Source organism: Lampetra planeri, chromosome 51 (assembly GCF_965212315.1).
Source record: "Lampetra planeri chromosome 51, kcLamPlan1.2.h2, whole genome shotgun sequence".
NCBI lineage: Eukaryota > Metazoa > Chordata > Hyperoartia > Petromyzontiformes > Petromyzontidae > Lampetra > Lampetra planeri.
Genome location: NC_136157.1, coordinates 7,961,085 through 7,975,567, shown reverse-complemented (window position 1 = coordinate 7,975,567; position 14,483 = coordinate 7,961,085). Strand labels below are relative to the sequence as shown.

Below are 14,483 nucleotides of genomic sequence, written 5' to 3'. Positions count from 1 at the left end.
TCGTGTGCCATGCCAGCCTTCATAGGTGCTGCTCGCAAACAGCACTTGCCCCAACAGTCTGTTAAGGCTATACGGGGGATCTTTGTCTTTGACGGCAGCTCACGTCGCTCAGGAGCAGCAGGACATCTGAATCATGCGCTGTTCTGCCTCCCTTGGGATCACGCTCTCACGCAATGTCTTATTGACTGTGAACGCTGACGACTTACCACAGCGTTAGAGATGAGAGTGCCGATGCTTGTGATGAAGCCCGCCGTAACCGATCCACGGTCTCTCCTGCGAGGGGCTTAGCTGCGACCGTAATTACGAGGAGCGGTTTTGTCAACATCGCCGTCTAATGGGGGCAATTTGCAAACGGAGTTGGCGCTGTTCGTGCTGCGGCGGTGCCCTTCCCCTTGCGAAAGACGCGGCGGGGGGCGGATTAAAGTCCACGCGGTGCAGCAGACGGGGCGTTCCGGTAATTCCCCCCGCAAATTACCGCACGGAGCCAGACGTTCGTGCGCCCACGCTCGCGGCGTTGAACGCGCCGGTCAAAGCGGTTACCGGTTTTGCCCGGCGTGCTGACGCGGACAGCGCAATAGAGTCCACGCCGTGCGGTGCATCGGCACGGTTGCCGTGACGCGTCACGCACACACGGTGAGTGTACCGGTGCGCTGCCCTCACCGCCGGATGCTTGCGAGCCGGTCGTAGTGCTGCCGCCCCGGCGGAGGAGGCAGGCGCTCGTACTCGGGCTCCCAGGCGCGCTCCGGGCCCTGCTCGCTGCTCTGCGGGGGCCCGCACACCTGCGTCACCTGCAGGGGCACGCCGCACGCATGCCGTGCCGTGTCACGCGCGGCCAGGAATCGAACTCGAGTCTCTGGTTTCTTGGCGTGATGCTCACCGTGCCGCCACTCCCCCCCCTCCCCCCTCCCCCCTCCCCCCTCCCCCCCTCCCCCTCCGAGTAGTTATTGATTTTTGGAATTTGGAAATTTGTACGACGACACGGTGGCCTACTCTTCTCAAACGACGTCACGAGAATCCGCAACATCCCCTGCGAGTGAATCAGACGGCACGCAGGCATACTAGTACTTTACGGTTAATTCGCCCGCAGAGATAACCGGGGCGGCCTGCTGGATTCGAACCGCAAACCTGTGCACCGAGCGGCGGACGCGCTACCCCTGGGCCGCGTCACCGCCCAGTCACGTCACAAGGCCACCATGAAAACGAATATCTTTGAAACTGCTTTGAGTGTTCAATGATTTCCCGCTCAGATTAACCCCAATGCCAAAATTATTTCCGGCTCGGGTGAGTGTTGAGGCTGTGCTCATTGCACACAAAGCGCTCGCCACGACGTAACCACGACACCTCGCTGATCTCGTCAAGTAGCATGAACCATCAACTCCTCCAGTCATCCTCGCAGCAGCAGCAGCAGCGGCTTCCAGCTCACTATCGAACAAAGCCAGTGACCGCATCGCACGGAGCTTTCAGATGCGCTTCTGCGGCCGTCTGGAACACTCTCTTCCGATATTAGGAGGGCACATCGAGCTATTATGCACTTTTAAATGATCTAGATTGACAAGCCCATTTCTTTAGAACTGTTTAGTTGTGTTTAGTTGGTTGTCTTTCCCCAGCACCTCCGTTTAGCGCAGTTGGCTACGTACGGTGCGAAAGAAGTTCAACGCGCATACACGTACACACACGCACACACGTACATACACACACACACGTACACACACACACCTACACACACGTACACACACACACGTACACACACACACACGTACACACACACGTACATACACACGTACACACACACACGTACACACACACGTACACACACACGTACACACACACACGTACACACACACGTACACACACACACGTACACACACACGTACATACACACACACATACACACACACACGTACATACACACACACAGTCACGGCCACAATGCCATGGCCACGCCCCCTCGTGACGTCACCCCGAGCTCGCGCGGGGGGTGACGCCCGGACAAGGCGCTGAGTCAGCGCCACCAAATTGCTGCGATGGGGCCCCAGGTGGCCCCAGGTGGCAGTGAGCCGCCCATGGGATCAGCCGAGTCACCGATTAACTACCCCCCCCCCCCCCGTGTAGCCTCAACAGACTTCTGGGGCAAGTGCTGTTAGCGAGGAGCACCGATGAAGGCCGGCACGGTACACGACGCTGTGGGTGGCCAGCACCACGCCCGGCCGCCGCCTTTGTCTCCCCAGTGCCAATGTTTACACACCACACCAGGTACTCATTTGAGGCCCAGGACCGGTTCAGTTAATCGTCACCGGGTCGCCGGGTTCGTAGCGCAGCGTGGCGCGAAATGCTACACACGCGGACACACGCAGGGACACGCCATAGGCACGGAAACACTCACGGACACACTCACGCATCCACCTCTAGAGACCTAGTCAGGGCACCAGCAGGGTCGTTTATCTCTCCGCTCGCGGGGTGCCGTGCCTCGCACGTGTGCGCAGTGTGGGGGCTCAGCGTTCAAAATCCCATTCGCTCATCACTCTCAGAGTGAAGTTTGTGTGGCCAGGCGGGAACAGAGGAGGCTCGTTTGCAAGAGTGATGGCCTGGGTTGTCACCACATCGACAGAAGCAAATCACGTCCAGTGCGGCAATGTAACAGACTCTAGACACCTTCCGCACACTCCCACGCCCCACGCAGCGCTCAAGTTGCTGCCGCTCTCTCTTCTGACGGCAGCTGAAGTTGAACTAAAACTACTCAAACTATTTTTTATTTCACCAGGTCGGGCCCACTGAGCTACGTTAGCTCCTTTTCAGACACGACCCGGCCACAAATGAGAGCTCGACGAAGTGGCTTATCATCACGTGCAAATGTAGAGCAGCCAAATACTCTAAACGCGTCATGTCGATTCTAAATGTGGAGGGAAAACCGGAGGACCCGGAGAAAAAATCCACGCGACTACGGGGAGAAAGACACGAAAACTCCAAATATACAGCAGGCGTCAAGGTCGGAGTCGAACCCACGACCTCATGTGTTCCAGGCGAGGTAGTTAACATCTCCACACTGTTGGCGGGATGCTAACTAGAACTCGCCAATCGTTCGCTTTCACGATCATTTTTGTTTACCACGAGGACGACCGGGAAAGACCTCGTCTCGTCCATGTAGACGCGAGGGACCGATTGCGCTCACCGCCACGGAGATCTTGGGCCCGTTGAGCTGCGCGTGCATGATGGCCTCGTTGAGCTGCGCGTGCAGGTTCAGCAGCACGCCCTCGGGGTCGCCGGAGCCATGCATCTCGGCCGACAGCTCCTCGACGGCCCGCACGAGCTCCATCCACGGGCCGCTCATCTCGGCCAGGCTCGCCAGGCAGCCGCGCAGCACGTTGAGGCAGTAGCCGATGCAGGCCCGCGCGGGTCGCGGTCCCGCCGCCGCCGCCTCGGGGCCGCACAGCGGGCAGTAGCGCAGGCGCGCCAGGGCCCGCGTGCACGAGCTGTCGCGCGGCGTCGCCGCCAGCTCCGTGGCGTTCACGGCCTCGAGGCCCGAGCCGAGGGCGCCGGCGAACGCGCGCAGCGAGGACAGCGAGCGGCCCAGCTGCGAGGCGATGGCCCTCGGGAAGGGCCCGAACGGCCTCAGCTCCGCGCGGTTGTGGCGCAGGCACTCGGCGAAGGGGGGCGCGAGGCCCGACAGGCCCGGGTTGATGAGGCGGTTGTAGACGAGCGGGAAGAGGCCGTCGAAGAAGGAGGTGGCCAGCTCGTGGGGGTCGGCGCGGGAGCCCAGCACGTACTGGCGAGCGCCGGCGAAGAGGTCGCGCACGGGCCCCGCCGCCTCGTGCTCCAGCGCCCGGTACACGTCGCGGAAGAGGGCGCCCACGCGAGCCTCCGCCTGCTCCGACAGCGCCACGAACGCCTCTGCAACGGAAAGCGCGGCGCGCGCGTCACTGCGCCTGCTCCCCCACGGGTCGACTCAGCCTTAAACGAGCACCCGGCGCGGTGTGCACACGTCAGCATTTCGGGAAGGCGAAGGTGGATCGGCGGGGCGTTGGTGTTGGCCACCCACCTGTGCTCGGTAACGCCAATTTACACTATGTTCAACCTCGGCACTGCAGGTCACCTGACTTTTCTCTGACCCCGTGCCGCTACTAGACATCTGTGGGAAAGAGCTTCACAGCTCATCGGTTTCCCCCTGCAGGTTAAATAAAGATTCTGACTCTCTTTCTGCTTCTTGCCTTGCGCTGCACCAACTGGAATCCCCTCCCATCGTCTCTGTAACCCCGCCCCCCCCCCCCCCAAAGCTCTTACAACAAAAACAACGTTACTCAATTCAACAAATGTATTTCAACAATCGCAGCTTCGGTAGCATTCTGACATTTTGGGCCCTCTCTCGCGGGGCTTGCGCTCAGCGATCGCACGAAGAAGAAAAACCGACGGAGCCGGCGCGACTTGCGGAGGAACACGCCCGACTCGTCGGCTTCCACGTGACCACGGCTGCGCATTTGCGCGAAGCAAACTCGATGGAGTAGAGCGGCGCTCGCGGCAGCAGTCCCGTTACACGCCACGTGATCTATTTTTTCAAGGTTTCTGTACTCACTCTTTGGTTCTTTCGGTCAAGTCACGTGGGTATAAAAGAAAATAAATCACGACGTTTCGGGCGCAACACAAGCGTCCGTCATCAGGTGGGAAAGCATGGTCTCCTGCTGAGGCAGACTGTATTTAAAGGTTTGAAATGTACTTCGACGTCGGAGAGTTCAAACCGTGGGCGCGATTACCGCTGCTCAGAGACAAACAGGATCAGCGCAATTTCCTCGCGGTTTGCCGAGCGTCCCGTCCGCGCGTTTGTTTGTCCGGACGTTGGACTTCCATCGCCGTGTGAGGTCGTGGCCACCGCGGCCTCCCTGCGGCAAAGAACCTGCCGGGGTCAGGTGGTTCCGAGCGTGCGCCCGTTGGGGATGCGCGTGGTGCCTTTTGAGCAATTCGGTTGATTTGGTGTCCGCGTCATTCTTACAGCGCCACGGGGTAAGCGGCCGTGTTGCGCAGACACGGACTGCAGTATCGTCGCAGTAGGCGGTGACGTGGCTGCTGTGTGATCCCACTTGGGTCATTTGCGGGGTGATTTTCCAAATTTGGCGGATTCGGACGGGCACACAGAAGGCAATTCGTTTCTAACGACATCATGGGATGTCGTTAGGCGGCACGCAGTCTGTTGTACGGTTAACAAAACACACCCACGGTAACGACCGGGTATGGCCTGCCAGATTCAAGCGGCAGACGTCTGCAAGAAGCGCCAAGCTCGTGACCCCTGAGGCCGCACAACCACCCAAACTCTCCCGGCAGAAGCGTCCTCGCAGGACGCAGGCGCCGTCACGGCTGCCACGCGGGGCGTGCTCCCCAAGTGTGCGGGCACGGCAGGTGCGGCGCGTGGCACGGGAGGTGCGGTGATGCCTCCCGGCCAGTCGCCGTGCCCTAGACGGAATTCTCAGATGCCACCCCCCCCCCCCCCACAACAACCGACTCTGGAAAAGCCATGGGGGGTGAGGCCTCTGTGAAACGCTCCGAATCCGCCCAAGCCGACTCGTGCCACAGGGAGTTCACATTTCAACGTTTACTTTCATTCGGGCAATAGAGATTGTATTTGTCACGTGACACGGTTGTTTCTTTCTTCTCAATTTAGATTTGCTTCAATGCTGTACTTGAATTACTTAAAAGACCAATGTGTGCCAGATCGCAATCAAAACGCAAAAGTTCAAAACGTCTGGCAGCCAAACAGACAATGTTCGTGTCAATGTCTTCTGAGCGTCCCTTGCACAAGAAGATATATTTTGGTTAAAGCAGAGGAAACCGATTATAATTATCAGCGTCAGTGATGAGTGAAGATACCGTCCTCCACAGCCAACGAGATTCCTCATGGAACGGGAGACCGTCCACTGGCTGAGGCCAATCAGGGAACGCGCTCCGTGCCGCGGTGTAAATATTTAGGTTGTGAAGCACTGTGAGAAGAAACCCCTGGAACTGCGATGTCTCTAAGGGGGGGGGGGGGGGGTGGGAAGAATGCGAACGCACACGGAGACTGATCGGGCTAATAGGCCACGTGTGCCAGACTCTACGGCCCGCAACGGCAATCAGTGCCGAGGTTACGAAGTGCTCGCAGAGGTGCGCATTGCGTGTACGTGGACGTTAAAGATCCCGTGATGTAACACGAAGTGAGTCGGCCAGTGTGTGCCAACGTCACGGTATAAGAATATATGTATGTACGTTGAACTTCTTTCGCACCGTACGTAGCTGACCGTGTTAATCGGAGGTGCAGGAGAAATACAACAAACTAAACACAGAAAGCCGTTTTAAAGAAACGAGTGTTCAAGCTCGTTGATTTAAAAGTGCATGGGTCCAGTGGCTTCCTAATATCGGAAGGTTCCTCAGAAGCTGCACTGCGGGTCCCAATGTCTGCGTGACCATCAATAACTTGAGCGAGTGTAGCCGACCAACAGGCAGAGACAGCCGCAGACCGTTGACTTAGACGAGAGGGCCACGAGGCAGTTCTACAGGAACTGGTGGTCTTGCACATTGCTTAAGGGCCCAGGGCGCTAGTGCCTCCATTGCGCGGGGTTTCTCTCGTCAGTTGCAGCTTTTAAACGAATGCGCCCGGTGTTGTTCTGATCATCAGACTTGCGCGCAGTTTACATGACGCGCACACCACGGGAAGAACAAACCCGGGACGCATCTTGAGCCTTGAGAATGCGGTCCACAGTCCTTTTTTCGATCCACTGCTGGATAAGGGTCTCCCACCCTCCCTCCCCCTACCGTGTCGGTCGTATGGGTTGGGAGATCGTACTTCACTCAGCCGGTCTACGCGGAGTTGGTAAAGGGAGCAGGAACGATGCAATCACTTGCCGCTGATGTCAGCCGAGGCCGGGAATCAAACTCTGCTGTAGTCCTCATTAGTGTGGCAGTGATTGGTTAATGGCAATCACGGAGCTGTCACTTATCAGAGTCATCATCCAGGGAGTCAGCTGTTCCTGCTGGCCTCTGCGGGCATCGGCGTCTGAGCCTCATGTCCCAGAGATTAGCCCGGGGCTGTGATCCCACCCCCCCCCCCCAAGCTCTTTACAATAATATCGTCGCTCAAATCCAGGAAAGTGTTCGTAACTCTCATCTAGCACAACTTTGATAACGGTCGTGGCGGCGGTGGTGGTGGTGGTGGTGGTGTTGGTGGCGGTGGTGGCGGTGGTGGCGGTGTTGGTGGCGGCGGTGGTGGTGGTGTTGGTGGCGGCGGTGGTGGTGGCGGTGGTGGTGGTGGCGGTGGTGGCGGTGGTGGTGATTGTTGTTGCCAGCGACTTGACAGTTGTTGGGGCTACGCTCAGCAAAATTGTGGTCAAGAAACAAAAACAAACTCGCACAGCTCCCATTGTTCACCATAAACCTTCCCAGGGCTGCCGTTCCAGAGCATCCTCATCCTCCTCCTCCTCGAGTTCTCCTCATGTGGAACCAATATATATATTCAATATATTCAATATATATTCATGAGGAATCCGCGCAACAATTAATGGGCGGCAATGCTTGCTTGGACGTGCAGTTTTACGTTTTACTGCGGGATTTATTGCTCCGAATGCAAAACATATTTGCCGTGTGCGCGCGCGCTCGTGTGTTTTACAAACGTTATCTCTATCTCGCGGGCCATACATCACTCGACAAGAGTTACTTCACCGGCATCTGCTTTCTCTTCGTGAACTGTAAAAGAAACTGTTTGGCGTCGAATGTGAACGGCACTATTTGTTCGCGGAAATGAAACTTTGAAAACAAAATTGCGTTTTTTTTAAATTCTGATAATAAGTTTGGGTAGAGAGCTCGTAAACTGCTTTGTGGGGAAAGTTAAAAGCATCGGAGGGTCAAAGAGACTCGCTCGTGTCCAGTAAAACGCGTTAGATTTTGATGGATGTTGCTGATTAATGAGGTTCAAAGACTCCGAACGTAGACCCGTGCTCGCGCGCATTCTTTGGCGAAACGGGGGTTGGAAGTTGCTTTTACTTTCTTTGCCGGGGAAAATATAAAACTCGTGTGGTCGTTTTTCTCCGAAAAGAAACTCAATAGGCGGATTAAAAGTGTTGTGCTGTGCGCGACTGGCTGGTGGTTGTTTTGCCAGGGCACGTAATGGACAACAGCGCCATTCCCCCCCTCCTCCAGAGGCCCAAAGTTTCACGTTCCTTGGAAACATTGCGAGTAGTCCGCAGCAATATAATCAAAGAGGCCCTTGGCTAATAAACTACTCAGGAACCTAACACCAGCAGGGCGGGCGAGCGAGCCAGAGAGAGAGGCAGAACATTGTTTATTAATGTCATTAAGATGTTGGAAGGGAGGTAAGCGACCTGCGCTGGAGGCATATTAAGAAGATAATGTTTGTAAAACACCCAGAAAAGCATTCTCCATTAGGTGAGCGGCGCGTCTACAGAGGAAACCTGAAGCCACGCGCTAACAATCCACAATAGCCCTGCTTCATGGACACCACGGACCCCCGGTGGCACTGCCGTGGCTGCACGAAGCCCTGCGCCGCAGTCGGAGTCCAGTGGTGCCACTGACCTGGGCTCAACTCCCGGCCATGCACGGAGGAGCCTGGTCTGGGCCTCCCCTAGGTCGACTCAGCCATGTCACATCGGGCACTGCTTTCATGCTGATGCCGTCCTTCTATCCTGTGGTTCTGGCCATGGGAAGTGGGGAACGAGTGTCTCACTGGAGACACAAACATCGCACCTCGTGGCTTTGACGTGTAACCGTCGACCACAACATATAGCAGGCTGAGGCGCACGGCCATGCAACACAAAACTACGGGCCATGTAGTAAAGCCAATATAGTCTGCGCAATATTACACAAACTATATCCTGAAGCCCTCACGTCGTGGCTAGCAGACCCCAGCGATGGCATTTACCTACTGGAAATATTGAACAGAATTGGGCAGAAGAGCAGTGGTCTTTACAGGCACCCTCGTGAGACTGTGGACGTCTATTGGATGTAGATAGCAGAAGTGCAGAGAATCACTCCCCAACTTCAAAACCCCCTCCGGCGACCCGATGATTCAAGCAATTTCATTTACTTTTTTTGCGTCTCATGTCTACCATCTCACGAGTATTGATGTCTCAGGTTTATGTTTCACGCGTACAGTTTTTTGGGTTAGATCACGTAGATATAAATGTGTCGTTAAACCCGCCACCACACGTCAACAGAACGTGTTACTAGCACAGCACCACCAGTGTGTTGGAGAGCAAATCCACAACATTTACAATCTGAGTACGACGTTTCGCCAGTAATTACAAGCGGCGTCATCAAAGCGGCAGCCAGATTTATGGGGAGTTTTTTTTTTCTCAATCACGCCTAGAAATGTAACGTCGGTGCATCATCAGCATGAGCATTTGTAGGAGAGCCCAGCGGTATCGCGCTCATCGCAGAAGGCTCGTGGTTCTAATCCAGCGGGCCGCCCTGGTTATTGCTGCCGGTGCACTGAGCGCAAAACATCGCTGCGAGCCATCTGCTTCACAGCGGACGTTGGATATTCGGTGACGTCACTCGCGAGAGTAGGTCGTCACGAAGCCGACATCGCGATCCAAATTTGCGAAAAAATGTCAATAAACACAGTAACTCACTCGGGTGGGTTACCTGTAGTAATCATGGCCTCCCTTACTGCAAAACCTTGGCAGGAACCTCCTCGATAAAGAGTCATGAGGCTCACAGTGAGGCTTTCGTGGATAAAACAAGCGCAGTAATAGTAACAATGATGTACAGAAAGCATTGACGATTACACGTGTGGTTTATGCATGATGAGCCGATGGAATTGCTTTGGATGAATTGATGCCCTAAACTGGAACTAAAGTAAACAATTTTCCTTATTTTACCAGGTAAGATCCACTGAGCTATGTAGCTCTTTTTCAAAAGCAATCTGGCCACACATTATAGCTCAATGAAGTGGCTTAACACGTGGAAACGTATTGTAACCACTCTAAACGCGTGATGTTGATTGTAAATATGGGGGGGGGAATCCAGAGCACTGGATTGTGTACAGGGAGAGACACGCAAACTCCAAATATACAGCAGCAGGCGTCAGGGTCGGGATCGAACCCACGACCTCCTGTACACTAGGCGAGGTAGTTAACATCTCGCCACCGTGACACCCTCTGACACCTCTGAAATAGACTCGGCAAAGGTGTCGATGGCTGGAGTACAGGTCCCATATAGATCTCTCTCTCCCCACACGCAAGCACGCTCCCCCGAACAAGCATGAATAGTTGCGTCGTGATTCACGTGATCCTCTCTTACGCCGTACGCACGTCGACCTTATTTCCCAACCGTGCTCATCGAAGGTGCGGGGGAAGAACAATAAACTACTTTAGTATACATTGGCAGAAAGAAAAAAACAAGAATTTTGGAAAGCCGCGACGGTTTGGCGGAATAATTCACATTTCTCCAAAGAGGCAATTGTTGCAACGATTTGTCATGAGAATAGAAAATGTCTGCTTCTCCATTCAGTGGTAACGTTCAACTTCGGTAAATAATTTATTCATATAACCAATTACGCGACTCCTTAATAATGCATCTGCTTCACCCTCATGCACGATTACCTCATTGTTCAGTGACATAAAGTTGCTATGGTGACGTGAAAGTGTAATTGATGATTGTACGACTCTCATGGTGGCACACAACATCCTGTGTTTCGCTCTCAGCAAAGTTCCCCGACGTGTTTTCGGGCAGTAACCTCGTGTGTTGTTCGGCGCGTGGACCGAAACGTCGGACGTCGAGCTAAACAACCCGAGGGCTCGTCGGAGAGCCGTGCGGCGAGCGAGAGAAGCTGCGTGGTTAAAGATACTCGCCGACACATTCCGCGAGGACACTCGTCCCATTCGTGCTCATCACGATCCCCGTCCCGAGGTGCTCGGCAGAAACCGCCGCAGTCTGGAAGCCGATGAGTTTCCACCGAGGTTTACAAACAGTCCGTTGTCAATTCACAAGGCTTCAACGCCTTACAGGACACACGTACATTCTATTGCGTGCTAAATAGAAGTCACCGAGTGGTTTGTGGCCGTGATCTTGCCAAAATGAACGCATTGTAAGGTCGCACTCATTACACACATAGTGCTGAGCCACAAATGAACCACAATACCTTGACGATCTCGCCAAGGAGCTGAAACCATCACGCAAACTCCGGTCATTCTCGCAGCGGATTTTGGCAAACCATCGAACAGAGACGGCGAGTGCATCGCGCGCTTTCAGATGTGCAGCTCCAACCTTCGTGAGGTGCGGGGGAAGGACAACAAACTAAAGACAAAAAGCAGTTCTCAAGAAATGGGTTTTTGATTTAAAAGTGAACATCTCCGGTGGCTTCTTAATATCGAAAGAAAGATTCGTCTCGATGGCCGCAGAAGCGCATCTGAAAGCACGCGATGGGGTGACCGTTGGATGGCTCGCCAATGCCGCTGCCGTATGCGTTGATGTGACGGGGTCCGAATGCTCTCTTAAGAAGCGTGGTCTTGTCCCACAGCACTCCCTGAGTGTCTGCGAGTTGAACCGTTGACGATGTGCAAGCTGGACCAACGGTGATCACTCCGACACTGTGGCCCGATCGGCGATTCAGTCGAATAGGGTTTGCAGAATGACGGCGTGAATCATGAGCTGTGAATGCAATCACACTAACCTCGCTTATTAGTGCAGTTGTTAATTACTTCCTGCTAGAATATAATGATTCTATTCTTGGGCATGGCAGCAATGTGCTCGATGCGCGCAGGGCAATGACCGTCTTTGTTCGATGGTTAGCCGAAAGCGGCTGCGAGGATGACCGAGTTCGCGTGATGGGGGTTTGTGCTCCTTGATGACATCAGCGAGTCATCTTCTTGGTTCTTTCGGTAAAGTCACGAAGAAGGGAAGTAATAGAATAATAAAAATAAAACATAATAAAATAATTCTCACGACGTTTTGGCCACAACGCAAGGACGGCTGCTTGCGTTGTGGCCGAAACGTCGTGAGCATTATTTTATTATGTTTTATTTTTATTATTGTATTACTTCCCTTCTACGTGACTTTACCGAAAGAACCAAGAAGATGAATCCCTGCAGTCACGAAAGCTTTAAATTGACATCATCGAGGTATCGTGGCTTCATTTGTGGCAAGCGCTGTGTGTGTGATGAGCGCGACCTCGTAATGTATTCGTTCAGCAAGACCACGGCTACAAAGCACTCGGTGTCTTCGATTTAACGGCGATTGTTCATTTGCAGCTAAACTTTCATGAAAACTGCAATACAATTCCATTTCTTTGATGAGGTTTTTTTTCATGCAAAATAAATGTCATTTGCGCAGAGGTTTACATCTGGTTATATATAATTTCAAGTCAATGCAATCGTTGTATTGCAGCTTCCTTTCTCGTGGTTTACATGGTCAACAATCAACTGTGCTGCTTCCATACCTAAGACTACTTGTATGTAAGCATCGGCCCAGGGGAGCCCAACGCCGCTGATGAGACACTGTGCGCCGAAACTGGTCCGGAGTTTGCTCGTGTTGAACCGATGCTGCCGAAATGATCTGAGCTCCAAGCAGGCCGTGTGGCTGATGGGACGTGTGAAAAAAACACTTGAATATGTCACGAGGGGCAGATATGGGAAGAAGGTGAATTGCGTCGCTTATTCACTTGGTTGAAAGACGTCCTTGGTGAATTGAACTAAAACTAAACTATAAATTATTATTTATTTTACCAGGTAGGGCCCACTTTTTCAGAAGCGACCTGGCCACCACAAATGAGAGCAGCTCAACGTAGCGGATTATCACGTGGACATTTGTAGCAGCCGAATACTCTAAACGCGTGGCGATGTTGATTCTAAATGTGGAGGGAAAAACCGCGACCATGGGGAGAGAGACACCGCAAACTCCAAATACACAGGCATCGTCAGGGTCGGGATCAAAACCAGGACCTCCTGTATACAAGGCGAGGGTGTTAACATCTCGCCATGAGGATAATGCTGACGTCGACGATGATGACTCATGGCAATTGACGATATATTAGTTCATTTATTTGGTTCCATGATATATTGCATTTGCAGTTAATTATCCCGCGTGTAATGATATTCCAGGGAAAGTCTGGCCGAGTGACATGGAAGGGGGCTCAGCTGCTGTGCGTGTGTGTGTGCGTGTGTGTGTGCGTGTGTGTGTGTGCGTGCATGTGTGCGTGTGTGTGTGTGTGTGCGTGTGTGTGCGCGTGTGTGTGTGTGCGTGTGTGCGTGTGTGCGTGTGCGTGTGTGTGTGTGCGTGTGCGTGTGTGCGTGTGCGTGTGCGCGTGTGTGCGTGTGTGTGTGCGTGTGCGTGTGCGTGTAGCTTTGCATGTTTGGTTGCCAATGCTGGTACCAGCGGTGTCAAGATCGGCCTCTGTGCAGGTGGAGGCTCGTGAAGGACGCCGCTGCTACTTGGCAGTGTTAGTAAGTCGCCCTCCAACAGCAGCGGGGGACAGAGGAGCGACGCTCACAACAACGAGCGGAGCGCCGGGTGGCTAAAATAATATCACAGTGGGGAGCACAGACACCATACCAGTCGTCTCAGTCAACCCATGGCACCTGGGTCTGTGCCGTGACCTCCCGCAAGCGAACCTTTGACACTTTACATGGCCTCAGAGTGCACCTAGCCTGGCACAATCACTGTGGTGACGTCGCCATAGCGGCTGGTATTGTTGATGAGTGGTGTGTTGTGTGTCAGGTGAGAGGTGAGTTGTGTGTGAGGTTAGTGGTAGATGTAAGTGGTGTGTGTGTGAGGTGAGTGGTGTGTATGTGAGGTGAGTGGGGTGTGTGTGAGCTGAGTGCTGTGTGAGCTGAGTGGTAGATGTGAGTGGTGTGTGTGTTTGTAGTGAGCGCTGTGTGTGTGTGAGCTGAGTGGTGTGTGTGTGAGCTGAGTGGTAGATGTGAGTGGTGTGTGTGTGATGTGAGTGCTGTGTGTGTGTGAGCTGAGTGGTGTGTGTGTGTGTGAGGTGAGTGGTGTGTGTGTGTTTGTAGTGAGTGGTGTGTGTGTGTTTGTAGTGAGTGGTGTGTGTGTTTGTAGTGAGTGGTGTGTGTGTGTTTGTAGTGAGTGCTGTGTGAGCTGAGTGGTAGATGTGAGTGGTGTGTGTGTTTGTAGTGAGTGGTGTGTGTGTTTGTAGTGAGTGGTGTGTGTGTGTGAGCTGAGTGGTAGATGTGAGTGGTGTGTGTGTGTGGTGTGTGTGTTTGTAGTGAGTGGTGTGTGTGTGAGGTCAGTGTGAGGTGAGTGTTAAGAAGCGAGGCGTCATCTCTCTCCGTCTCTCCGCCCGTCGATACCCGCGCAGTTAGGAACGAGCCAAGAATCAGCCCCCCCCACCCCCACAATTACCAAGTGGTCGAAGTGTCATTGAGAAATGCATTTTACGCCTGCCCCCTTCGTGGCTGTAAATATTTTAACACTAACCCTGGGCTACCAAACCGGTTCGTGCTGGCAAGCCTTTGTTGTGTGCACACGAGGTCTAATTGTCTATCTAATCTACA

At 53.8% G+C, this 14,483-nt stretch overlaps 1 protein-coding gene across 1 annotated transcript in view; it reads right to left on the bottom strand.

The window, feature by feature from the left end:
• The window catches only part of LOC144734473 (glypican-5-like), a 74,314-nt gene that overhangs the window by 12,306 nt on the left and 47,525 nt on the right, over nt 1–14,483 (bottom strand). The window contains exons 3-4 of the mRNA XM_078616673.1: nt 3,170–3,888; nt 661–788 (exon numbers count right to left, since the gene is read on the bottom strand). Of these exons, the coding sequence (XP_078472799.1) occupies nt 661–788; nt 3,170–3,888 (847 nt within the window). The remainder of the gene's footprint in view (nt 1–660; nt 789–3,169; nt 3,889–14,483) is intronic.